The sequence below is a fragment of the Aotus nancymaae genome, unplaced genomic scaffold (assembly GCF_030222135.1).
Source record: "Aotus nancymaae isolate 86718 unplaced genomic scaffold, 86718_ANA_hifiasm-v0.15.2.pri h1tg000059l, whole genome shotgun sequence".
In the NCBI taxonomy this organism is placed as follows: domain Eukaryota; kingdom Metazoa; phylum Chordata; class Mammalia; order Primates; family Aotidae; genus Aotus; species Aotus nancymaae.
The window spans coordinates 41892463-41919876 of record NW_026988473.1 but is presented as its reverse complement, the minus strand read 5'-3'; the positions used below and the strand labels follow the sequence as shown (position 1 = coordinate 41919876).

Below are 27414 nucleotides of genomic sequence, written 5' to 3'. Positions count from 1 at the left end.
TGGAATTTCAAGGACAGATTGACCCACATTCAAACCCAGTTCTGCAACTTCCCTGATGCTTTAAGAAAGCATCTTGATTTCTCAGACCATTTCCTTATCTACAAAATGAAACTAATAATAGAACCTATCTCATGGGGTTATTAACTGGGGCCTGACTGAAATAATGCCTATAAGAAACTTAGTCCAGTGCCTGACATATTATTAAGCATTCAGTAAATTCTAGATGATGGCGAGTATTATTTTGAGACAGTATCTCACTCTGTCATCCAAATTGGAGTGCATTGGCATCATCATGGCTCACCACAGCCTGCATCTCCCCAGGCTCAGGTAATCCTCCCAGTTCAGCCTCCCGAGTTGCTGGGACTACAGGTGTATGCTCCCAGCTCCAGCTAATTTTTATAGTTTTTGTAGAGACAGGATTTTACTATATTGCATTGGCTGGTCTCAAACTCCTGGTCTCGGGCGGTTTGCCTGCCTTGGCTTTCCAAAGTGCTTGGATTACAGGCATGAGCCACCCTGCCTAGCCTAAATTTTAGATTTTTTTAAATTTAAGAATATGGGCAGGCCAGACTCAGTGGCTCATGCCTGTTATCCCAGCACTTTGGGAGGCTGAGGTGGGCAGATCACAGGGTCAGGAGTTAGAGACCAACCTGACCAACATGGTGAAACCCCATCTCTACTAAAATACAAGCATTTGCTGGGCGTGGTGGTATGCACCTGTAATCCCAGCTACTCAGGAGGCTGAGGCAGGAGAATCCCTCGAACCCGGGAGGCAGAGGTTGCAGTGAGCTGAGATCATGCCACGGCACTCCAGCCTGGGCAACAGAGCGAGACACCATCTCAAAAATGTGTGTGTGTGCGTGTGTGTGTGTGTGTGTGTGTGTGTGGCGCCAGACACGGTGGCTCACGCCTGTAATCCCAGCACTTTGGGAGGCTGAGGCAGGTGGGTCACCTGAGATCAGGAGTGCAAGACCAGCCTGGCCAACATGGCAAAACCCCATCTCTACTAAAAAATACAAAAATTAGCTGGTGTGGTGGTGGGTGTCTGTAATCCCAGCTACTTGGGAGGCTGAGGCAGGGAGAATTGTTTGAATCCGGGAGGATGAGGTTGCAGTGAGCTGAGGTCACACCATTGCACTCCAGCCTGGGTGACAGAGTGAGACTTTGTGTCAAAAAGTAATAATAATTTAAGAATATGGAATCAAACTGCATTTTTTTCTCTGTGTATCTTTACATGTCATTAAATAATCTTAAAACAGATTTTTATACTTCAAGAAGGGGAAACTCTCTAATCAGAGTCTTAAGACATCAAAAAGTCAGTTAAAAGGTGGTATCATTTATTAAGGTGGTGATCCTTTATCATATTTGGTATATGGATATCAAAACTGGGGATTGTAAGAAAACACAGAGAAATTCTTAGGGGTGAGTAAAAATCACCTAATAATGAACTTGAATGTATTTTATGATTACATTTGTAAGGTGCGTACAGATAAGGTAAGCACAATTAAAAATGAGGAAAACTGATGTTAGGGTTGTGACATTATAGAATTTTTAAAATCCCTTTTTAATTAAAAGCGGTCATCTAATTGGGCTTTATAGGTTTGCAAATACCTATATAATGCAAACTATCTCCACCTACATGACTCAGCAGTGCCTCACACACATCATGTCCAGAACTGAATTTCTTATCTTCACTTTGAAATCTGCTCTTCCTTCTCATTAATTTCTGAAAATGGTACCACCGTTCTCATGTCAGTAAGGCTCAGAAATGGGGTATGGGCAAGAAACCATGACCCTTCCTTCAGCACTTTAACAATGTTCATTCTGCTTCTTCAGTGGTCCTCCTTGTCCGTTCCTCTCCAGTCTCACCTGCTGCCCACAGATTAATTTCTAAAATACAAATCACTGCTGTATTCAGAAGTCTTCAGAAGTTTTCTGTTGTTTACCACATAGGGTGGCATCCTCCACTATCTGCCTCCATCTTAACTGTCCAACCTCATATCCTGTTGATTATCAGGAACCTTATGCTGTATTCCAAGCAGACTACTTATTCCTAGAGAGTTTCAATCCATTGCCCCAAGCTATTCCCTTTGCCTCTGACACCTATTTCCCTTTACTTTCTCTGTAGAAGTCCTCTCTTCAAGACCCAATTTATAGCCAAACTATATATAAAAAAGAATGAACTGTTACATATGCAACAATATGGTGGATTTCAAATAACATGTTAAGCAAAAAACTAGAGACAAAAAGAGTACACATTGTATTATTCCTTTCATATGAAATCCTAGAACAGTTAAAAATGAATCTGTGGTGATAGAAATCAGAATAGTTGCTGGAGGTTGGGGAAAAGAGATTGACCTGAAGGAAACATGAGGGAATATTCAAGGGTGACTGAAATGTTCTGTGTCTCATTTTGGGTAATTGTAAATGGGTGTGTACTGTTGTCAAAACGCATTAAACAAAATGCCTAAGAGCTATGCATTTGTTGGTTTGTTAATTATATCTCAGTTTTTTTTTAATGGCTTTTAAAAAAATTTGTGGCAAACATTTCTCATGGCTTCCTGAGTGAAGAAACTGTCTCTGAGTCCTAACTCAGAACATTTTTGTATCTCTTTTGGGATTTCATGTTGTGGGTAGCGAGTGTCTGAGGCTGGTGGCAACAGTAAAAAGAATTTGCCAAGACACTTGTAGGTAAATAAAGCCAGATTTGTTAGAGAAAGTAGGAAAATATGTTGCAAGAAAGCAACGTGCAGTTAGCAAGCAGAGAGCTGACTGCAAGGAGACAAAGGCTTCCTGGGGGTTTTACAGGATGGTGCTTGTGCTGAAGAGGGCTAATGTGCAGAACTGATAGCACCAAGGTTGCAGTGTGCTAACTTGCATTTTTCTGTCAGCTGAAGGTCTGGTGGTAAGTCTGGCACAGGGAGATTGTGAGTTATTTGCACGGAAGGGCTATGTGTCCTGCACCATGAAGAAAGGCTGACTTGTAGCTTATCTGCCTTTTTTTTTTCTTTCCCCTGCTCCCACCAGCCTGACTCCTTTTCCCTAATTAGGACTCTACACACATTATAATTTGTATACACTAATAAATAGCACACATACACACATACCTTGCTCGCCGCACTGGAAGATCTCTGAAAGCCAGAAATCACAGACATTCATCTTTGGATAGCCCCCAGGCTCCTTGGCTCAGTACAAATTTATTGGATAAATATATTCACATTGACCTATTTTCTGTCTCTTCTCTGGATAGAATAGCCTGTAAAGACCTGTAAAAAGGGTATCTGACTGATAATTGAGATAATCAACTTCAAAGAAAGCAAGATTTCACTTTTTTCCCTTATATTTTTTAATTCTAACTCATTGAGTGAATAGGAAGTAATTTTTTTAATCCAGTGGTTTGTTTTGCTTTGTTTTCAGACATAGTTTCACTTTCATCCCCAGGCATGGTGCAATCTCAGCTCACTGCAACCTCTGCCTCCCAGACTCAAGCAGTTCTCTTGCCTCAGCCTTCCAAGTAGCTGGGACTGCAGGAGCACATCTCTGTGCCCGGCTAATTTTTGTATTTTTTGAGGGAGAATGGGGTTTCACCGTGTTGCCCAGACTGGTCTTGAACTCCTGAGCTCAAGCCATCCACCTACCTCAGCCTCCCGAAGTGCTGAGATTATAGACAGGAGCCACTGTGCCCAGCCATATTTATTAATCTTAAGAGGTGATGGTTTAAATAGCTTTTTGGGTGTTTTTTTTCTTTTTGTAATATAACAGTTTCTGGTTTCTTATTGTTTTTAATGCCTGCCATGCTTCTCTTCCTTATTTTTCCATTATGTTCAAATAGAAGTTTGCAATTATTTTGAATAACTACAGCAGATCCAGTATTTTACTGTTCCCATTTTATTTGTTTAGAAACAGGGTCTCTGTCATCCAGATTGGAACACAGTGAGGTGATTATAGCTCACTGCAGCCTCAAATTCCTGAACTCAAGCAGTTCTCCCACCTTGGCCTCCCAAGTAGTTAGACCTATACGCACTATCACACCTGGCTATTTTTTTCATTTTTTGTACAGATGGGGTCTCACTTTGTTGACCAGGCTGATCTCAAACTCTTGGGCTCAAGTGATATCTCCTGCCTTGGCCTCCCAAATCGCAGGGATTACAAGTGTTAAGCCACCTCACTCAGCCTATTTTCATTTGTTTTAACCTCAGGAAAAATGTTTCAGTAAAGCTTCACTTATTTGTCCAGGGCAGATGTAACTCTTAAATTATATTTTAGCCATTCCTCTGGGAATGAAAACTAAAGTCATAACTTCACAGGAAATGGCATATATGTGGCATTGGTGCCACAACAGCTTTCCCCATTCCGGCCCGTGGCAGACATCACCATCAGTCAGCAGTCTTTCTGACTGAACCCAGACAGCCTCAAAGTTCTTTTCAGCCTCAAATTCCAGACAGCCACACTCAAGCCTGGAGGATTTGGGTTGGGCATTTAAGATTCCCACAGGCAGGGGATGGGGCTGGAGGGACTACATTCTTTCCTAGGTAACAGCCATTGTACCAACGAATCATGGCCAAGACACGGAGAGCAGTTGAAGATATTTGAATGTTAAAAGATAGGAAATTAGCATGTGTTATTCTCTCAGTTTTATTTTCTGGTATACAGAAAAAAACAGACCAGAAATCAAGAAACTTGTGTGTGGTTTCAGCTCTGGGAGTAGTTCTGGGAAGGCCCCACAAATTTTCCAGACCTTAGTTGTTTCAGTTGAAACAAATTTGAACTAAATAATAAATATGACTGTGTAAGTCTAAAGTTTTACAATTCTAAATATAGACCATATAAAAGACCACACATTTGCAAACTGTGTGTATATGATTGAAGAATATAACTGGGGAAAATAAATTGATAATAGTCATTAGCATAAAAGTGTTATATAAATTTACACCTGTAATATGAGCAAAATGAAATTTAATTGTAGAGGAATACTGCCATGCAGCTTTATCTTCAACTTTGAATGAGAAAAGAGACTTTCTGATTCTCTGTTAATTTCCTACAGTTTAGATTTTATGTTTGAAAGGGACCCTAGAAGTCAACAAATTCAACCCTAATTGATGTGTGGAATAATTTTTTTTTTTTTTTTTTTTTTGAGGCGGAGTTTCGCTCGTTACCCAGGCTGGAGTGCAATGGCGCGATCACGGCTCACCGCAACCTCCGCCTCCTGGGTTCAGGCAATTCTCCTGCCTCAGCCTCCTGAGTAGCTGGGATTACAGGCACGCGCCACCATGCCCAGCTAATTTTTTGTATTAGTAGAGACGGGGTTTCACCATGTTGACCAGGACGGTCTCGATCTCTTGACCTCGTTATCCACCCGTCTCGGCCTCCCAAAGTGCTGGGATTACAGGCTTGAGCCACCGCACCCGGCCAATGTGTGGAATAATTTTTTTCTTCATCGTTCTTTTTCTTTCTTACCACCTCTAGCCACCATGGCAACCTCATCTGAAGAAGTTTTGCTGATTGTAAAGAAAGTACGTCAAAAGAAGCAGGATGGAGCTCTATACCTCATGGCAGAAAGAATTGCTTGGGCACCTGAAGGCAAAGATAGATTTACAATCAGCCATATGTATGCGGATATTAAATGTAAGTCAGCTATACTAAGTTCTGATGTATATGTGTGTCTCATATTTGCTAGTAATTTTATAAAAAGATTGTATAAATAATCTTTGTGTTTTATATCAAAAAATCAACCATGTAGAAATAATTACAAAATGGGGTCACTAAATATATACTATTCTATAACCTGACCTTTTCACTTAATAATAGAACAGGTACAGGCTTATATATAATATGTAAATCTACTTCAAGTGTAGATTCTCCACACACTTTTAAGAGTTGCGTAATACTCCACTGAATGAATATACAATCATGTATTTAACCAGCCCTCTGTGGCTGAACATTTAGGAACTTTCCAGCATTTCTTTTATTGCAAACAATGTTTGCACTACTATCATTTCAAGGTTGTGTGTGTAGGATACATTCCTGCAAATAATCCTCTGTTTAATAGTTGATGCAATTTTTGGTGGTGGTGTTGGTAGAGACAGAGTCTTCCTATGTTGCCCAGGCTGGTCTCAAACTCCTAGCCTTAAGCAACCCTCCTCCCTCATCCTCCCAAAGTTCTGGGATTATAGGCATCCACCACCATGCCTGGCCAGGTTTATGCATTTAAAATGCTGATAGAGGATGCCAGATTTTCCTTCACTAAAATTGTACCAGTTAGTCAGGTTATCTGATCTTTGCTTATGTGGCCATATTCTGTTGAGAAGAGAATTTCTTTTTATAAATTTCTTTTTTTTTTCTTTTTTTTTTTCAAGATGGAGTCTTGCTCTGTCACCCAGGCTGGAGTGCAGTGGTGTGGTCTTGGCTCACTGTAACCTCCACCTCTTGGGTTCAAGTGATTCTCCTGCGTTAACCTCCTGAGTAGCTGGGATTACAGGCATGCACCACCATGCCCGGTTAATTTTTGTATTTTTAGTAGAGACAGGGTTTCACCATGTTGATCAGGCTGATCTCGAACTGACCTCATGATCCGCCCACCTCAGCCTTCCAAAGTGCTGGGATTACAGGCATGAGCCACCAAACCCAACTTCTTTTTATAAATTTCAAGCATGAGCCAGGTGCAGTGGCTCATGCCTGTAATCCCAGCACTTTGGGAGGCCAAGGCAAGTGGATCACCTGAGGTCAGGAGTTTGAGACCAGCCTGACCAACATGGTGAAACTCCATTTCTACTAAAAATACAAAAATTAACCGAGAGTGGTGGCATGTGCCTGTAATCCCAGCTACTCCAGGGGCTGAGGCAGAAATCACTTAAACCCAGGAGGTGGAGGTTGCCATGAGCCAAGATTACACCATTGCACTCCAGCTTGGGTGACAGAGCAGGACTCCATCTCAAAAATAATAAATAAATAAATGATCTTGAATAGGAGAAACTTAGGGTAATCAACTCCTTGACAGATTATCGTACTTTATAATGATTAATATGAATTCATTTATTTCCCTGGACGTAAGATTCTTCTAAATACAATTTTGTGATACTTTCAAGCAACATGATACCCCCCAAAACAGACCACCCTCAACTTGCAAGTGCTCAATTTATAAACTGCTTTGTATATAAACCACTGCCCTGCCCCAAAGACTTACTTCTACTTTGCTGCAGGAAATGACCAAGATCCCTGTCTTTCTTCACTGAAATAATTTAGAATCTTAATTTTCAAAAAAGAATACTATTTAAAATTTATCATAGCTCAGTACTCCTAAGCCATATAGTCTTTTGTCCACTATCCTGGTAATAGTACCTCTTTTTAAAAGTTTATTTCTTTGAGAATGCTCTGCAAATTTCTGTTAGTAGCTAATAGCCTTAACTGCTAACATTTCTATAATAGTAGACTTATAAATTAGGAACTATCTGTAGTAGCATCTCTCTCAAATGGGAAGCTAGCCCCATGGCTTTGTAATACACACACTCATTGTGATAACCACAGTGTACAATAAAGACTATGCCCATCTCCAGTTTCTCTACAATTCTTCCCAGTTATTGGTGAAAGGAGTACGTACCCAAAACTAATTTGTACTAGAATGGTTTCAACTTGAATATTTGAAGGTATGCCCACATCTGAAAGAAGGAATTGAAAGTTAACAATAATAAATTACTAATGTGAAAAGCAGCAGTAGTTCTTATCATAGCTGACAAAGTTACAGAAAATTTTAAAAGAATGGTACAGTGAATACTTATGTAATATGCCCCACCTAGATATTATAGTTATTATTTTGCCATATTTGCTTTATTGTTTTGTGTGTACACTTGTATTGCTTATAGTACCATTATCATACCAAAAACATTTTAATAATAAATAGCCATTGTTGGCAGGGCATGGTGGCTCACACTTGTAATCCCAGCACTTTGGAAGGCTGAGGCAAGTGGATCACAAGGTCAGGAGTTTGAGACCAGCCTGACCCACATGGTGAAACCCTGTTTCTACTAAAAATATAAAAAAAAATTAACTGGATGTGGTGTTGCATGCCTGTAATCCCAACTACTCAGGGGGCTAAGGCAGGAGAATCTCGAACCCGGGAGGCAGAAGTTGCAGTGAGCCAAGGTCGTTCCACTGCACTTCAGCCTGGGCAACAAAGCGACACTCCGTCTCCAAAAAAAATAAATAAATAAAAATAGCCATTGTTACGTTTCCATTGGTTGTCCCAATAATGTTTATAGTTTAAAAAAAAAAAAAAACAAAAAAAACAGTGTCCAATCTAGGTTCATGTAGTTGTCATCTTTTTAGTCCCTTTCAGGGTATAACGTTAAGTATGAAACATTCTGAATATTTCTGATTGTCTCGTCAAGGTTTTAATTTATTCCTGTATACCTGTATTTTTTATAAACTGAAAATCAGATCTAAAGGCTTGAATATATTCACCTTAAACATTTGGTCAAGAATAATAACATACATAGTGTAAGGAGGCTATGTTTGATAACTTGATTAAAGTGGTGACACCAGATTTCTCAAATATAAAATTACGTATTTCCCTTCCAAAATGAATAGGTAAGCCATGGCTGCATTTTGCAGTCTTTTGGATCATGATAGGTCATTTTTATTAATGATAATGTGATTGGGGACAGTTGTTTAAAATACGTTCAGAAAGCTTTAAAGAGGTCTGCCCTAGTTGAACGGAAACAAAAGCCCATTAATGTCTGGAGGTAGTAGCAGTGGGTAAGAAGTGCTGCACAGAAAGAATACTGAAGAAGGACACAGAGTGTTAGTGAATTTGTTGAACATGCTCTGTTTATATGAGATCATTTATGAAGAGTGCATTCTGCAAAAGCATCAATATTGGAATAGGGCAGCTAAAACCCAAAGGAATCCTGAATTTTCTTGGGAGAAGTAACTTATTGTATGGTTATTTCCACAGTGTGAGTGTCATCATCTAACTGCCCTTATGCTTCTTTTTAGGCCAGAAAATCAGTCCAGAAGGAAAAGCTAAAATTCAGCTTCAGCTGGTCCTACATGCAGGGGACACAACTAACTTCCATTTTTCCAATGAAAGCACTGCAGTGAAAGAGCGAGACGCAGTAAAGGACCTTCTTCAGCAGCTGCTGCCCAAATTCAAGAGGAAAGCAAATAAAGAACTGGAAGAGAAGAACAGGTGGGAGGAAAAGAATAGCCTTTCGAAAAGAGATACTGGGTTCTCTCTAGTTTCCTAGTAGGGTAATAGCTTGTTAGCTATCCCCACTTTATTTTGTTTGTTTTTTGAGACAGAATCTTGCTCTGTCGCCCAGACTGGAGTGCAGTGGTGTGATCTTGGCTCACTACAACCTCCGCCTCCTGGGTTCAAGCAATTCTCCTGCCTCAGCCTCCCAAGTAGCTAGGACTATAGGTGCATGCCATCACACTCAGCTCATTTTAGTAGAAACAGGGTTTCACCATATTGGTCAGCCTGGTCTCGATCTCCTGACCTCAGGTGATCCACCCGCCTTGGCCTCCCAAAGTATTGGGATTATAGGTGTGAGCCACCAAGCCCAGCCATCTATCCCCATTTTTGTATGATACTGTAATGTAGGAAAATACGGGCTCTAGTATCTTTAACTCCGTGTTTAGTTTTCAGCTTTAAAATCTTACTGCTTATTTGACTTTGGGCAAATGAGAATGTGCAAACCCAGAAGTTGAATTAACTGCATCACGCCTAACATCTGCTTAAGAGCAGAACTGAAATTGGAAGCTGCTAAAGTTCCTTAATTTATTTTCCCCGTTCTCTGTCACAGAGAAGATCCTAAGCCATTAGAAGTATGCTTGTGAACAAAAAATCTAAAATAATTCACACTTTGAAAAAGGGAGACAGTATGTAAAGTACTTAATTGGGGTTTTTTTTGAGACGGAGTCTTGCTCTGTCACCCAGGGTTTCACCATGTTGGCCAGGCTGGTCTCGAACTCCTGACCTCAAGTGATCCACCCATCTCGACCTCCCAAAGTGCTGGGATTCGGATTACAGTTGTGAGCCACGGTGCCTGGCCACAATTTCTTACAATATGAATTATTCCATTACCAATATATTTCAGGCCATTAGTGCTTATATCTGTATATGCCTATTGCCATGAAAAATTCATTGCTGAGGGTGGGGCATAGTGGCTCATGCCTGTAATCCCAGCACTTTGCAGGGCTGAGGTGGGCGGATCACTTGAGATCAGAAATTCAAGACCAACCTGGCCAACATGGTAAAACCCCATCTCTACTAAAAGAAAAAAAATACAAAACTTAGCTGGGTATGGTAGTGCATGCCTGTAATCCCAGCTACTTAGGAGGCTGAGGCAGGAGAATTGTGTGAACTTGGGAGGCAAAGGCTGCAGTGAGCTGAGATCTTGATGATGCACTCTAACCTAGGTGACGGAGGGAGACTCCATCTCAAAAAAGAAAAAAAAAACTTCATTGCTGGAAAATTTCAAGCCTACCTCCTCTCCTGCCTTTTCACTTTTGTGTATGAAAGAGAATACTTCATCCCTCCATATCCAGGAGTTCTACATCCACAGATTCAAACAACTTTTGATCAGAAGTATTCAGGAAAAAAAAACCAATACAGTAATTAAATATAATACAAATAAAAATACAGTATAGCAACTATTTACATAACATTTACATTGTATCTGATATTATAAATGATCTAGAGATGATTTAAGTATATGGGAGAATAAATATAGGTTGTATGTAAATACAGCAATTTATTTAAGGGACTTGATAATTCTCAGATACCAACGGATGACAGTACACTACTGACATGGTGATCTTTGAATCACTGGGATACAGAAATGAATAAGATCAAACACATGCCCTCAAAGGGTTTAATCTTTCCTTCTTTACACCTACCTCCATTTATCGCCTCTTCTTTTGTTCCTCCAAAAATGTGGGGTATTTTGCTTTTAATTACTGAAAAATGAACTGAATGACCTCTGCTGCTCAGTCATCACAAAATAAAAGTTGTGTGTTTCAGTGCTTTGTGTTGCCAAAATCTTTTAAAAATGTACCTAAATGGTGTTTTATTCTAGAAGTTCAGTTATAATCAGTATATTCTATCTTACAGAATGCTGCAAGAAGATCCTGTTTTGTTTCAGCTTTATAAAGACCTTGTTGTGAGTCAGGTGATCAGTGCTGAGGAATTCTGGGCCAATCGTTTAAATGTGAATGCAACAGATAGTTCTTCCACATCCAATCATAAGCAGGATGTTGGCATTTCTGCTGCATTTCTGGTATGTGACCCTTCTACATTTCTGAAGTAAAAAAAAAATGCAAACCCCAATATGTGTCTTAAGACCATTATTTCTTTTGTAACACCAGTATTTCCTAAAAGAAAGTGAATGGAAATTTCAGTATCCATGGTATTCTTTATCATTATTGAACTATTATTATTTTTGTTTGTTTTTAAAAGACAAGGTCCTCACTTTGTCACCCAGACCGGAGTGCAGTGGCACAATGATAGCTCACTGTAGCCTCAAACTCCTGGGCTCAAGTGATCCTCTTCAGCCTCTCAAGTAGCTGGGACTAAACATGTGCACCACCTTGCCTTGCTAAATTTTCTTATTTTATAGAGCAGGGGGCAGCTTTTGTTGTGTTTCTCAGGCTGGTCTCAAATGCCTGGCCTCAAGCAATTCTCCCATCTCAGCCTGCCAAAGCTCTGGGATTCCAAGTGTGAGCTACCACACTCAGCCTCTTCCAAAATGTTTTTAAAATATATACAATTTTTTTAAATTTATATTTCTTCTTACCAGTTATGTTTTCTTGGCCTTTGGACTTGACCCTAACATGATGGTAGTCAAATGGAATTTGAAAACGACTCTTAAGAGTTTCGACTAATACTTAATATTTTCAAATATAGGACTTTCTGGTGCCTTTTAAAATCTTTATTTTACTTACAAAGTTAAATGTATCATGACCATATTATAGAAAATGTAAGATTTGTAAACTATATCTAATATAAAAATTGAGAATACCTTATCTATGGAATTACAGAATGGAATTCACTCAGTTGGTATTCTAGTGGAAACAGAATAGTATTTACACATTGAACAAAATTTTGAATACCATTTGTACATTTGGTATCTTTTTTGGTTGCTTATTAGTGAAGTGAATTAATTAGGCCTTTCCCAACAAAGCCAGTTAATGTTAATATAATTATTTACTAGCCAGTGTTTGTAGTGGTTTTTATAACTATACAAGTTTTATCTTAAAGCTCCACTAGCTTTCTGCCTTCATACTTACACATGCCTATTTGACCATATTAGACTTCCAAGGAAGCAGATTTTGTAGATCACTTAAGACCATGAGAAACCAGTCAGTATTTTTTGAGCCCTACCTCTGTGCAAAAAGTGAAAGTGAGGGACTTACGCTGTCTATGCAGTTAGTTTAGAAATTTTTTTTTCCACCTTTGTCCAGTGCCTACTGGGACCTTAGCCATCTTTGCCTGATATTCTAACATATATGTGTGTATGGTCTTTGTTTTAGGCTGATGTCCGGCCCCAGACCGATGGCTGTAATGGTCTGAGATATAATTTAACGTCTGATATCATTGAGTCCATATTTAGGACCTATCCAGCAGGTAAGAAGAATCAGTTCTTTCAGATGATTAAAATATGTGGATGTATTCAATAGTATATCAGTGAAAAACAAAAAGCTTCACATTTATTCCTGATCAAGTGGAATAAATTATGGAAAGTACTTTACCCAGTGTCTGACATACGGTAGATACTAAGGGCTCAGTAAATAATGTGTTGTTGGCCGGGCGCAGTGGCTCAACGCCTATAATCCCAGCACTTTGGGCAGCCAAGGCAGGCAGATCACCTGAAGTCAGGAGTTTGAGACCAGCCTGACCAACATGGAGAAACCCCGTCTCTGCTTAGGGGCCAGGCACAGTGGTTCTTCACACCTGTAATCCCAGCACTTTGGGAGGCCAAGGCAGGTGGATCACCTGAGGTCAGGAGTTCAAGACCATCCTGGCCAACATAGCAAAGCCCTATCTCCACTAAAAATATAAAAATTAGCTGGGCTTGGTGATGCATGCCTGTAATTCCAGCTACTAGGGGGACTGAGACAGGAGGATTGCTTGAACCCAGTAGGTGGAGGTTGCAGTGAGCAACCTCCACCTCTTGTCACTGCACTCCAGCCTGGGAAACAAATCGAGTCTCCATCTCAAAATAATAATAATAATAATAATAATAATAGTAATAATGCTTTGTCATCAATTCACTGTTACGATGACTGCCATTCTTTTCATCAGTGGTTCTTAAACTTTACTTAGCCCTTGACATACCTGAGTGAGATGGCATTCTGCAGAGACATCAATAAATGAGCCTGTCTACAGTACTAACTCAGATCATCTTTCATACTGCATCCAGAGTGACCTTCGTAACCCACAAATTACTTCCCATGCAGATGCCATCCTGAAAGTATAGATGCCTTGACCCCAGCCTCAGTGATTTATTATGTAAAGACAAGGGTGAGAGCCACTGTATCAGTCATTCTTCTGACTAAACAGTGCTCTCTTAAGCTGTGTTTTGTTCTCTCTTCCCTATTCCCCACTCTTACCCCTTTAGTCCTTAGGAATCTCTCCCTCGGGACTCAGCTCAAGCATCACCTCATTTCGGCCCTTATGAAATCCTGGCAAGGCTCAGTGGCTCACACCTGTAATCCCAACACTCCAGGAGGCTGAGGCAGGAGTATCCCTTGAGTGCAAGGGTTCAAGACTAGCCTAGGCAACAAAACAAGATCCCATCTCTTTTATTTAGTCTTGCTCTGTCACCCAGGCTGGAGTGCAATGGCACAATCTTGGCCCACTGCAACCTCCACCTCCCGGGTTCAAGTGATTCTCTTACCTCCACCTCCCAAGTAGCTGGGACTATAGGCATGTGCCACCACACTAATTTTTGTATTTTTTGTAGAGATAGGGTTTCACCCAGTTGGCCAGGCTGGTCTTGAACTGCTGGCCTCAAGTGATCTGCCTGCCTCGGCCTCCTAAAGTGCTGGGATTACAGGTGTGAGCCACAGGGTCTTTCTCATAGTAACATAATTGTGTACTGTTTATTATGTGCCAGACACTATTCTAAGGCCTTTTTCTATAGTAACTGATTTAATCATCACATACACCTATGAAGTAGAGGTACTGTTTTGACCTTCATTTTCCAGATGTGAAAACCAAGGTACAGGAAGATTAAGTAATTTGCTCAGGGTCACACAGAAAGTGTCAGACCTAGCATTTTAAACTTAGAGCTCAAGAAACCAAGCTGTTAAACTCTATGCTTGCTAGAATGTAAGTTCCTGAAGTGCTAAGCTGACAGCTCAGTGGATATTGAGATCTTTATTTCCCCACCAGCTAACACGGTGCCTTGGATTGAGAGTGCACATATATAAATGAACAAACAAGCAGACTTGAGTCTGACTCCTTAGATGGTTGGTGTTTCTACTAAAACTTCAAAACTTTATTCTCTTGGTGCAAAATAAGGTTTTGTTTGTAATTGTAAGATTTCCTTAGATTCTTGGTATTTCTGTTAAAACTTCAAAACTTTATTCTCTTGGTGCAAAATAAGGTTTTGTTTGTAATTGTAAGATTTGTAGAGGTCATACCACCTCACCTAATCTCTCAAGTTATGTTTCATATTTATAATTAGATTATAACTTATAGTATGTAGAGTTGAGAGCTTTATGGACTAGATTTTGCTATTAGTTTGTATTTCAGTTACCTAATTTGAGAAGTTTTAAAAATGGAGATTCAGTATATAATGTTTTCTTGTATTTTGTTTTCCCCCACAGTAAAAATGAAATATGCCGAAAATGTTCCCCACAACATGACAGAGAAGGAATTCTGGACACGTTTTTTCCAATCCCATTATTTTCACAGGGATCGGCTGAATACAGGGTCAAAGGATCTCTTTGCAGAGTGTGCCAAAATAGATGAAAAAGGTAACTGTTTATCTCTTAATAGACACTGGCCTTTAACTGTCCACTCTCTAATCATTTTAGGTGTTAATTTCTGAGACAGATAAGACATACTGAACTTTTTATTTCATTGATTTCCTAGGCCTAAAAACAATGGTTTCATTAGGAGTGAAAAACCCACTACTAGATTTAACAGCTTTGGAAGATAAACCATTAGATGAGGTAAGAAGCAATAAAAGAAATTTTGAGAGAAAAGAGTCTTTTCCTAGTCTTCAACGTTGTCTTAAGTGTAGACGTATTCCATTTGTGAGAGACTGTTAAATATGCAGAATACTGTTATTTGAAGTGATTTATTGGAAGTGCTTTGAAATAGCATTGTTTGCCATTAAAATTGCCTAGAAGAAATGAAATTCCTGTGTGAGTTGCTAAAACTTTTTAAAAATAAATTTCTAGCTCCCCCATCCACAATTCTATAGTAATAATCAAGGCTTAACGTGACGAGTCCAGCTTTATGCTAAGGCTTGAGTGCAGTGGCATGAGGTCAGCTCACTGCAACCTCGCCTCCTGGGTTCAAGTGATTCTTCTGCCTCAGATGCCATCCTAGCTAACATTTAATCTAAAGAAATATGGATATAAATTAATAAGGTCGATAAACATTTGTTGATTGCTTATATCTGCCAAACCTTAAGCACTCTCATGACCCTTACACCACACCAGCCCCAATATGTTTCAGCAACCTAGACCATTATGTATGACCTACCTACCTCAGCATCATGACTCCAGACTTAAAGATTTATCCACTTGCACAGAAAGAGCTGGTGCCTTTTGTGATCAAGGGTAATTTCATCCCTACCTCTGTCTTCTAGGCCAGAATTTTCATTTTCTTGCTTTTTTTATTTTTTTTAAGACAGTTTCTCTCTGTTGCTCAGGCTGGAGTGCAGTGGCACGATCTCAGCTCACTGCAGCCTCTGTCTTCCATGTTCAAGTGATTCTCCTGCCTTAGACTGCCAAGTAGCTAGGATTACAGGTGCATGCCACCATGTCCAGCTAATTTTTGTATTTTTAGTGGAGATGGGATTTCACCCTGTTGGCCAGGCTGGTCTCAAACACCTGACCTCAGGTGATCCACCTGCCTTGGTCTCCCAGAGTGCTCAGATTACAGGCATGAGCCACTGCACCCGGCCAGTGTATTTTCATGTATGATATTTTCAACGTACATAATCTGTACAAACCTAGCCCTCTTTAATTATCCTGAGAAAATAAAACTTAGTGGCACTTAGACTTACAACTTAGTATGATGGGAAAGTTTTTTTTAGTGCTTTTTTTTCCTTTAAAATATACATGATGGCATATTGTACAGTACATTTATAACTTTATCTTGTGCTTATTATCAATATCTATATAAACTAATTATCCCATAATGTAAAACAACTTTAAAACCAAACTAGCTGACTTAGATTCTGATATTTTCTAACATGTCCAAGCCCAGTTTTTTTGTTTTTGTTTTTTGTTGTTGTTCGGTGTTTTTTTTTTGTTTTGTTTTGTTTTTATTGTACTTTAGGTTCTGGGGTACATGTGCAGATCATGCAGGATTGTTGCATAGGTACATACATGGCAATGTGGTTTATTGCCTCCATCTCCCTGTCACCTATATCAGGCATTTCTCCCCATGTTATCCCTCCCCAACCTCCCCACCCCACTGCTGTCCCTCCCCTAGCCCTCCCGCAACAGACGCCAGTGTGTGATGCTTCCCTCCCTGCGTCCATATGTTCTCATTGTTTAACACCTGCTTATGAGTGAAAACATGCGGTGTTTGATTTTCTTTTCTTGTGTCAGTTTACCAAGAATGATGGTTTCCAGATTCATCCATATCCCTGCAAAGGACACGAACTCATCGTTTTTATGGCTGCATAGTATTCCATGCTGTATATGTGCCACATTTTCCTTCTCCAGTTTATCATCCATGGCATTTGGGTTGGTTCCAGGTCTTTGCTATTGTAAACAGTGCCACAATGAACATACGTGTGCATGTGTCTTTATAATAGAATGATTTATAATCCTTTGGGTAAATACCCAGTAATGGGATTGCTGGGTCAAATGGAATACAAGCCCAGTTTGGTTTTGTTTTGAGCTCGAGTCTCACTCTGTTTCCCAGGCTGTAGTGCAGTGACATGAGCTCAGCTCACTGCAACCTCCACCTCCTGGATTCAAGTGATTCTCCTGCTTCAGCCTCCTTAGTAGCTGGGATCACAGGCACACACCACCATGCCTGGCTAATTTTTGTATTTTCAGTAGAAGCACAGTTTCTCCATATTGGCCAGGCTGGTCTCAAACTCCTGACCTCAAGTGATCCGCCCACCTCAGCCTCCCAAAGGGCAGGGATTACAACCGTGAGCCACTTCACCCAGCCCTAGCCAATTTTTGTTTTTGTTTTCCTCAGTGAGGCAAATTGTACTTGCCTTACAGGATTTCTGTGAGTTAAAAGAGCTTAGTGCATAATAAGTAGTAGGTAATAGGTGTTACTATTGTTATCTATGTTTTTAAATGCCTGCATAATACTCCATTGGTATGAGTATATTAACATTTATATAACCAATCCTTTTACTACAGACGTTGGCTGGTGCAGTTTTTCCTTTAGTGTTTCTTCTTCCCTTATCAATCTTCTGATTGTAGTAACTGTCACAGGCTATAATCTCTGGCCTCCTTAATGCATTCTCTGTATTCCATTGCTTTACTAGATATGGGGAACAGGGGAGGGTGTAAAAAAAAAAAATTCTTCTAACATAATGATGAATTCCAGATAACCATAGTCTGACTTTGACCGCAGAGCTCCAACTGCCTACTTGACATCTCCAGTGAGGTATTTCATAGACATCTCAACTTCACATGTCCCTAATGGAACCTTTGATTCCCATCCTCATAAGCCTATCTCTGTGGGTATTTCCTGTCTTAGTAAAAAGCATTATAGTTAGCTCAAGCCAGAAACCTGGGAGTCGGCAAGTCTCCTTAATTCTCACTCTTCTTTTTTATAACAGGTTCATTCTGTTGCCCAGGCTGTAATGCAGTGGCACAATCGTGGCTCACTGCAACCTTGACCTCTTGGGCTCAAGCAGTCTGCTTCAGTCTCCTGAATAGCTGGGACTGTAGTGCAGGCTACCATACCTGGCTAATTGTTTTTATTTTTTGTAAAGACAAGGTCTCGCTACATTGCCCAGGCTGGTCTCAAACATCTGGGCTCAAGCTGTTTTTCCACCTGAGCCTCCTAAAATGCTGAGATTACAGGTGTGAGCCATTGCAGCCAGCCATGTTTTCCTCCTTTTATGTCCAGCATTCAGTGTATCAGCAAGCCTTGTACAATACAGTTCTCATCTGTGCAATCTGCACACACTTATGCCCCATTCATGTTTAAGGTATCACCGTATTTGGCCTGTTTGCTTGCCTTAACCTCCTAACTGACCTGTATTTTTGCTCTCTCATCTTTTATAGTTTATTCTCCTCTAGCAGTAAGAATTATAATATAGGCCAGGCGGCAGTGGCTCACACCTGTAATCCCAGCACTTTGGGAGGCCAAGATGGGCAGATCACCTGAGGTCAGGAGTTCGAGACCAGCCTGGCCAAAATGGTGAAACCCTGTCTCCACTAAAAACACAAAAATTAGCCAGGTGTGGTCATGCATGCCTGTAATCAGCTACCCAGCTAAGGCAAGAGAATCACGAAACCAGGAGGCAGAGGCTGCAGTGAGCCAAGATTCCACCACTGCGTTCCAGCCTGGGCGACAGAGTGAGACTCTGTCTCAAAAAAAAAATAAAAGAATTATAAATCAGATCCTAGTAATCCCCTATGTGAATCTTCATTATCTTCTCATTGAAATTAGAATAAAATTAAAACTCCTGCAAGACTGCTTAATTTGGCTCCTATATACATCTCAGTGGGGCCACTTCCACTCATTAATGCTTTGGACATAATGACCTTTCAGTTCCATGCCATGCTTTTTCTACCTCAGGATCAGGGCCTATGTACTTACTGTTCTTCTCCCTGCTTGTCCCTAACCAACTTCTGCCCTTTTCCTTTTTTTTTTTTTTTTGCAATAGAGTCTCACTCTCGCCCAGGCCGGAGTGCAGTGGTGGGATCTCTGCTCACTGCAACCTCCGCCTCCCGGGTTCAAGCTATTCTTCTGCCTCAGCCTTTTGAGTAGCTGGGACTACAGGCGCACGCCACCATGGCTTGCTAATTTTTTGTATTTTTTAGTAAAGATGGGATTTCACCATATTGGCCAGGCTGGTCTCAGACTCCGACCTTGTGATCCGCCCATCTCAGCCTCCCAAAGTGCTGGGATTATAGGTGTGAGCCACTACACCTGGCCACTTCTGCCTATCTTTAGACATCTGCTCTAATGTCTCTTCTGGCCAGGTGAGGTGGCTCGCGCCTTTGATCCTAGCACTTTGAGAGGCTAGGGTCGGAGGATTGTTTGAGCCCGGCTTGGGCAACATTGCAAGACCCCATCTCTAAACTTTTTTTTTTTATTTAAAAATTAGCTGGGCATAGTGGTATATACTTGTAGTCCCAACTACTTGGGAGGCTGAGGCGAGAGGATCACTTGAACCCAGGGGGTTGAGGCTGCAGTGAGCTGTGATTGCGCCACTGCACTCCAGCCTGGGCAACAGAGCAAGAAGAACCTGTCTCAAAAAAAATAAAAATCTAAATTTAAAATTAAAAAAAAATGTTGCTTCATCAGAGAGGCTTTCTCTAACCACCCGCAAATTCAATCACTTCATCATGTTACCCTCTATTGTATTCATAACATTTTCCACTTTCAGAAAAAAGTGGTGTTTACCTTGTTTTACCTGATAATTCCATTCACTGCCCTCTCAGAGTGTAAGCTTCATGAAGCTTTATTCTTGTTTATTGGCCTGTTCCCAGCACATGTCATATAGCAATCACTTAGTAATTCTTTGATACGTGGATGAACAGCATATGGGGTTTTTTGGGGTTTTGCTGTTGTTGTTTTTGAGACAGAGTCGTGCTCTGTCACCCAGGCTGGAGTGCAGTGGTGTGCTCTGCTCTCACTGCAGCCACCGCCTGCCTGCTTCAAGTAATTCTGCCTCAGCTTCCTGAGTAGTTGGGATCACAGGCACATGCCACCACACCCAGCTAATTTTTATATTTTTAATACAGACAGGGTTTCACCATGTTGACCAGGCTGGGCTTGAACTCCTGACCTCAGGTGATCCACCTGCCTCGGCTTCCCAATGTGTTGGGATTACAGGCATGAGCCCCTGCACCCCACGCATATGAGTCTTATGATCTTTCTTTTACCTTTTTAACCTCTCCAATTCCTGGACTGCCATTATTTCTCGGTATACTGAACCATATATGGACTCATGACACAATATGTACTACATTGTTCTTTGCTTTTGTTTTGTTTTATTTTTAAATAGAGACAGGGTCTCACTGTGTTGCCAGGCTGGACTTGAACTCCTGAGCTCAACAATTCTTCTGCCTCAACCTCCCAAATAATCAGGACCACAGTGCCTCTTTGCCTTTGTTTAAGCAGTTTCCTCTCCCTGAAATGTTACTGTTTCCCTGATCTGCTTGGCAAGCACCAGTTTATCTTAATGGTTCTCCGTGAAGATTTTTCAAAGCCTCATCTCTAGTAGGATTGACTAGTAATTCTCTCCAGCCCAGTTTCCCACTAACTGGTATTTAGGCACCTATGACATGGGGTCTGATCAATTTTGTGTCTGCAGGGTCTAGCAAGTAGCATGCACTCAATACATGTTTTAAAATATAATCTCATTTTATTCTCTAATATCCTACTTTATACAGCTTGGAAAAGTTGATTGTCTTGCCTAGACTAATGTTAGAAAAAGAATTTGACTCTTTATATTTTTGAATCTATAGTCTCTGTTTTTCCCCACTATATTCTATTCCTTTTATTTACTTTTCCTTTTTTTTTTTTTTTTTTTTTTGAGACAGAGTCTTGCTCTGTCACCCAGGCTGGAGTGTAGTAATGCAATCTCTGCTCACTACCACCTCTGCCTCCTGTGTTCAAGTGATTCTCCTGCCTCACTCAGCCTCCGGAGTAGCAGGGATTACAGGTGTGTGCCACCACCCCCAGTTGATTTTTGTATTTTTGGTAGAGATGAGGTTTCACCATGTTGCCCAGGCTAGTCTCAAACTCCTGACCTCAAGTGACTTGCTAGCCTTGGCCTCCCAAAGTGCTGGGATTACAGGTGTCCCGGCCTTTATTCCTTTTGTTTAATGTTTTGCTCACTAGATCCAATTTTTTCTTTAAAAGAGAAATGCAGACTGGGCACGGTGGCTCACACCTGTAATCCCTGCACTTTGGGAGGCCAAGGTAGGTGGATTACTTGAGATCAGGAGTTCGAAATCAGCCTGGCGAGCATGGTGAAACCCCATCTCTACTAAAAACACAAATAATTAGCCTGGGCGTGATGGCAGGCATCTGTAATCCCAGCTACTCAGGAGGCTGAGACAGGAGAATCACCTGATCCCAGGAGGCAAAGGTTGCAGCAAGCTGAGATAGAGCCACTGTACTCCAACCTAAGCGAGAGAGTGAGACTCCATCTAACAAAAAAAAAAACGAGAGAAAGAAATGCAGTTTAATGTGTATTTTATGATGCTAAAACAAGTTGGTGCTATTTTTTAATCTTTTATGTGTTTAATGTCACTTGTCTTTAAATGTTTACTCGTAAATATTTAGTAATGTTCATGAGAAGTAATAAAGTCCCATCATCCAACAGATTTTTTCAACTAAGCATGTCTTTTATAATAAAAAAGAAAAGCAGAACCTTTTTTAAAAATTTTTACTCTACTGAATTATTTCTCACAGGGCTATGGCATTTCCTCTGTGCCATCTGCTTCCAGTTCTAAATCAATAAAAGAGAATAGTAATGCTGCCATCATCAAGAGATTTAACCATCACAGTGCCATGGTCTTGGCAGCTGGACTCAGGAAACAGTTAAGTATAAATGCAAAGGTGCAGTAACTGGGCTTTTCAGGATATCTAGATGGAGTTGTGGTGATGTTTTGCTTGTGGTTTTTAACTTTTTTTTTCCTCTTTGTTTTAAGAGAAGCACAAAATGAACAAAATAGTGAGCCCAGCAGTATGGATGGAAATTCCGGAGATGCAGACTGCTTTCAACCAGCAGTCAAAAGGGTATGGACAAAAAATATGAACCATTTGGGCTCAAGTTTCTCCAAATACTTTATATAACTGCAAGTACTATTTACACTTATTTCCTATGTCTCAGTTCTTCTGACCAACATGTTAAGCATTTGGCTTAAAGTGTATAGCATTACAAAGAGTATTTCCCCAGCTTTGGCTTGCCAGCCAACTTTCCATTGACTCTAGTGTGTTACCCATTTTTTTTTCATATGTACATATACATACAGATTGTTCTTGTATGTGATTTTATTCTCTGAGAACAAAATCTTTATTCAACAGAGGCAATATGACAGAAAAACCAAAGTTTTATGTGTATGATTTTAAAAGAAAGTGAATTGTCCCTCATGTTAAACCAGCATTTCAGAGCTGAAGGTGTCTTCTCACTAAATATTGAAGAAATCATTTGAGGGTGTGGAGAAGAATGGACAGAATTAACTTCTTGTGTATTTATTATTTTCCTGCAACTTTGCCAAGCTATTTTGTATCCCCCTTCCTAATTATGATAAAGCTTTCTTAGAAGGCAATCAGGCAATGTATATTAAGTGTTTAAAACTTTATACCCTTAGTTCCACTTGTGGACATTTATTTCTTAAGAAAGATGTGTACTAAGATTTAGATAGAAATATTCATTATGTTGTCATAATAAAGATGGTATCAAGTGTCCTGTTATCTATGGTACATTAATACAATAGAGATTGATGCAACTGTTAATTACTTTAAAAGCATTAATGATATATTGCATTAAAGAGTTCACAGAACAGATTGTACAGTACAGTTGTACACATTTAAAAAAAAGTCTGTGGGCCAGGCATGGTGGCTCATGCCTATAATCCCAGCTACTCAGGAGGCTGGGGCAGGAGAATTGCTTGAACCTGGGAGGCGGAGGTTACAGTGAGCTGAGATCATGCCATTGCACTCCAGCCTGGGCAACAGAGTGAGACTCCATCTCAAAAAAAAAAAAGTTTGTGAGTTTTAAAAGGGCCTTCAAATAAATATGCTAAACTGTTTTCTTTTAATAAAGAGATTATGGGTAAGTTTTAATTTCTTTCATTTATTTCAGTAATTTAATGTTTTTTGTTGCTGTTGTTGTTTTGAGACAGAATCTTGCACTGTCACCCAGGCTGGAGTGCAGTGGCACAATCTCAGCTCACTGCAACATCAGCCTCCTGGATTCAAGCAATTCTCCACCTCAGCTTCCTGAGTAGCTGGGATTACAGGCACATACCACCACACCTGGCTAATTTTTGTATTTTTAGTTGAGACAGAATTTCGCCAGGTTGACCAGGCTGATCTTGAACTCCTGGCCTCATGTGATCCACCCACCTCAGCCTCCCAAAGTGCTGGAATTACAGGCATGAGCCACTGTGCCTGGCATATTTCAGTAATTTAATGTTTTTACAGGCATAAATTACCTATAAAATTAATAAAGCCAACAAGGTATTTTTTAAACTAAAGCAAAACTAAAATGTAAGTTATAAAGAGGTTAGAGAAGAAATCTATTAAGTGATACTTTCTTTGCATACTGTTGCACTGAGGAGTACCCTTGATTCTGGTGAACAAGTTATCAGAAATTTCTTAGTCTAGGTGCCATGGCTCACGCCTGTAATCAAGCACTTTGGGAGGCTGAGGCAGGTGAATCACTTGAGGTCAGAATTTCTAGACCTGCCTGACCAACACGGTGAAACCCTGTCTTTACTAAAAATACAAGAATTAGCCAGGCATGGTGATGTGTGCCTATAATTCTAGCTACATGGGAGGCTGAGGCAGGGAAATCACTTGAACCTGGGAGGTGGAGTTTGCAGTGAGCTGAGATCACGCCACCACACTCCAACCTGGATGACAGAGCAAGACTCCATCTCAAAGAAAAAATAAAAAAGAAATTTATTTATCTGTGTGAATTTTTATAGTACAGGTGCTCCTTGACTTAACTGGGCTACATGCCAATAAAGTCATCATAAGTTGCAAATAGTGTAAAATCAAAAATGCATTTAATACACCTAATGTAGGCTGGGTGCAGTGGCTCATGCTTGTAATCCCAGCACTTTGGGAGGCTGAGGCTGGTGGATCACCTGAGGTCAGGAGTTCAAGACCAGCCTAACCAACATGGAGAAACCCTCTACTAAAAATACAAAATTAGCTGGGCGTGGTGGCGCATGCCTGTAATCCCAGCTACTCGGGAGGCTGAGGCAGGAGAATCGCTTGAACCCGGGAGGCAGAGGTTGCAGTTAGCTGAGATAGTGCCATTACACTCCAGCCTAGACAACAAGAATGAAACTCCATCTCAAAAAAAAAAAGTACACTTAATGTATGGAACACCATAGTTTACCCTATCCTACTTTACACATGTTCTGAGCAGTTAGATTAGCCTATAGTTCGGCAGATTTACTTACTGTAAAGCGTATTTTGTAATAAAATGTTGAATATCTCATGTAAAATACTGAAAGTGGAAAACAGAATGTGTGGCTACTCAAAGTATGGTTTCTCTACTAAATGTGTATCACTTTTATACCGTCATAAAGTTGAAAAGTACCAAGTCAAACCATTGTAAGTCAGGGACTATCAGTATTGAGTAGTCAGTGCTGGCTCTAACTATTCTTCCAAGTCAGTAGTTGACTGCTGCTTATTCTATAAAGGGTTGCAATTTATAGATTCTCTCATCTGTAGAATGAGAGATTCAGAATTAATAGCAGACAGAGTCCCTGTGTTTATGGAGCTTTCAATTAAGTGTAAGTCAGGTGACCTAACTAGGTCTTGGCATAAGTTTAGGATTTGAATTATTACGGAACCTTGGGTAGGGACATGCCTTAGGTAAGGCAAGAGCAGGGGTAGAGATAAGCTTGACATATGTCAAAAATCATGAAGACATCAGTATGCCTTGAAGTTGGCTGAAGGGTATAGAGTTGAGAAAGTAGTTTAAAAAAAAAATGCTGAGGCTAGGTAAGGATGTGTTTCTCTTAAGTATGCTAAGGAGGTCAGATTTGTTCCTGTACCATAAAGGGACTGTTTAGAATTGTAAAGTTGGAGCAATTTAAAATGTTGAATTTTCAGATTGACCTTTTTTGAGATGACTTTTTTTGAGATATAGTTAATAACCTGAATGTTCTGATTCTAGTCTTGGTAGTCAATAAGAGTTCACCAGATGAATTTCATAGCTTTGTAGAGGATGAAATATTGCAAGGCTGATTTGCACAAATGTTTACGTAGATCATGTATCTTAATTAATATGTTATTACAGGGCTGTAGAAATTTAAGCAGGTTATTAATATGTTGTTATTATTACAAGGCTGTAGAAATTTAAGCACAGGGGGTAACAGATGAGTAAAATTAAAGAATAAAATTAGGGCTGGGCACAGTGGCTCACGCCTGTAATCCCAGCACTTTGGGAGGCTGAGGCAGGTGGATCACAAGGACAGGAGTTCAAGACCAGCCTGGCCAAAATGGTGAAACCCCCACCTCTACTAAAAATACAAAAATTAGCCTCCTGTAATCCCGGCTACTCGGGAGGCTGAGGCACAAGAATTGCTCGAACCAAACCCAGATAAGTGGAGGAATTAAGCATATATATGATACACATGACATTTTAAAAATCAGTGAGAAAAGATAAATTACTTTACAAATGGTGTTAGAAGAACTGATTGATAATTTTGTTAACAGAAACTGAGATTTTCTGTTTTCACTCCTAATCCAAAATAAATTCCAGGTGGATCCAAGATTTAAGCAAAAATTAAGCCACAAGCTGGGCATGGTAGCATGTGCCTGTAATTAGCAATTTAGGAGACTGAGTTTTGGGGCAGTGGCAATTTGAGCCTAGAAGTTTGAAACTAGCCTAGGCATCATAGTGAGACCATTTCTTTAAAAAATAATAATGATAATAAGCCACAGACATATAAGCTTTGTGGGTGAAGAGGTGGATTTCTTTTTTTTTTTTGGAGATGGAGTCTCGCTCTTGTCACCCAGGCTGGAGTACTATCTCGGCTCACTGCAACGTCTGCCTCCTGGGTTCAAGCGACTCTCTGCTTCAGCCTCCCGAGTAGCTGGGATTACAGGCACCTGCCAAGGAGGTGGATTTTTTTATAATTAAAACCAAAAACCAAACTGGAAGATAAAGTATTTACAACACAAACAATAAAAGCCTATTTCCTTAATATTTAAAAAGTCTTATTTTTTAAAAAGTATGCAATATAAAAATAGCAGACCGCGGCCAGGCGTGGTGGCTTATGCCTTTAATCTCAGCACTTTGGGAAGCCGCGGTGGGTGGATCATGAGGTCAGGTGTTCAAGACCAGCCTGGCCAATATGGTGAAACCCTGCCTCTACTAAAAATACAAAAATTGGGCCGGGCATGGTGGCTCACGCCTGTAATCCCAGCACTTTGGGAGGCCAAGGTGGGTGGATCACGAGGTCAGGAGATCAAGACTATCCTGGTCAACATAGTGAAACTCCGTCTCTACTAAAAATACAAAAAATTAGCTGGGCATGGTGGCGCGTTTCTGTAATCCCAGCTACTCAGGAGGCTGAGGCAGGAGAATTGCCTGAACCCAGGAGGTGGAGGTTGCAGTAAGCCGAGATCGTGCCATTGCACTCCAGCCTGGGTAACAAGAGCGAAACTCTGTCTCAAAAAAAAAATAATAATAATACAAAAATTAGCCAGGTGTGGTGGCACACACCTGTTATATCCTAGCTACTTGGGAGGCTGAGTCAGAAGAATCACTTGAACCCAGGAGGCGGAGGTTACAGTGAGCTGAGATCATGCCATTGTACTCCAGCCTGGGCAACGGAGTGGGAATCCATCTCAATAATAATAATAATAAAATAAAAACAGCAGGCAGCATGGACTGATCATTGATTTGGGGACAAAAACAATAAAGTGTAAACTTTCACCTACCAAATTGGCAAAAATAGAAAGTTCAATAATACTTCATGGGGTCAGAGTGTAAGAAAACTAATACTCTGTCAAAGTAGTTGTTGAGAAAATTGATGAAACCATTTGTAGGACAGTCATCTCTAGGAAGGGAAGCTTATGGTGGGAAGACTTTATTTTTTACCCTCTGTACAGTTTTGTTTTTTCAGTCATGTTTATTACTTGTGTAAAAGAAAGTTGTGACCAAATAAAAAGTACTGTGTTAATAATTATAGGCGAAATTACAAGAGTCCATTGAATATGAAGACTTGGGGAAAAATAATTCTGTAAAAACGATTGCACTAAACCTCAAGAAGTCAGATAGGTAAGTTTGGTCAATATTAAGCAGAATAGCTATGTAACAGAATACA

General features: G+C 40.3%; 1 protein-coding gene across 1 annotated transcript in view; it reads left to right on the top strand.

Annotated features, from left to right (window-relative positions):
* Window positions 1-27414, top strand: part of GTF2H1 (general transcription factor IIH subunit 1) — a 48585-nt gene that overhangs the window by 4957 nt on the left and 16214 nt on the right. The window contains exons 2-10 of the mRNA XM_012456536.3: window positions 5467-5625; window positions 8992-9184; window positions 11111-11276; window positions 12529-12622; window positions 14830-14979; window positions 15098-15177; window positions 21809-21936; window positions 22048-22135; window positions 27280-27368. Of these exons, the coding sequence (XP_012311959.1) occupies window positions 5472-5625; window positions 8992-9184; window positions 11111-11276; window positions 12529-12622; window positions 14830-14979; window positions 15098-15177; window positions 21809-21936; window positions 22048-22135; window positions 27280-27368 (1142 nt within the window). The 5' untranslated portion in view covers window positions 5467-5471. The remainder of the gene's footprint in view (window positions 1-5466; window positions 5626-8991; window positions 9185-11110; window positions 11277-12528; window positions 12623-14829; window positions 14980-15097; window positions 15178-21808; window positions 21937-22047; window positions 22136-27279; window positions 27369-27414) is intronic.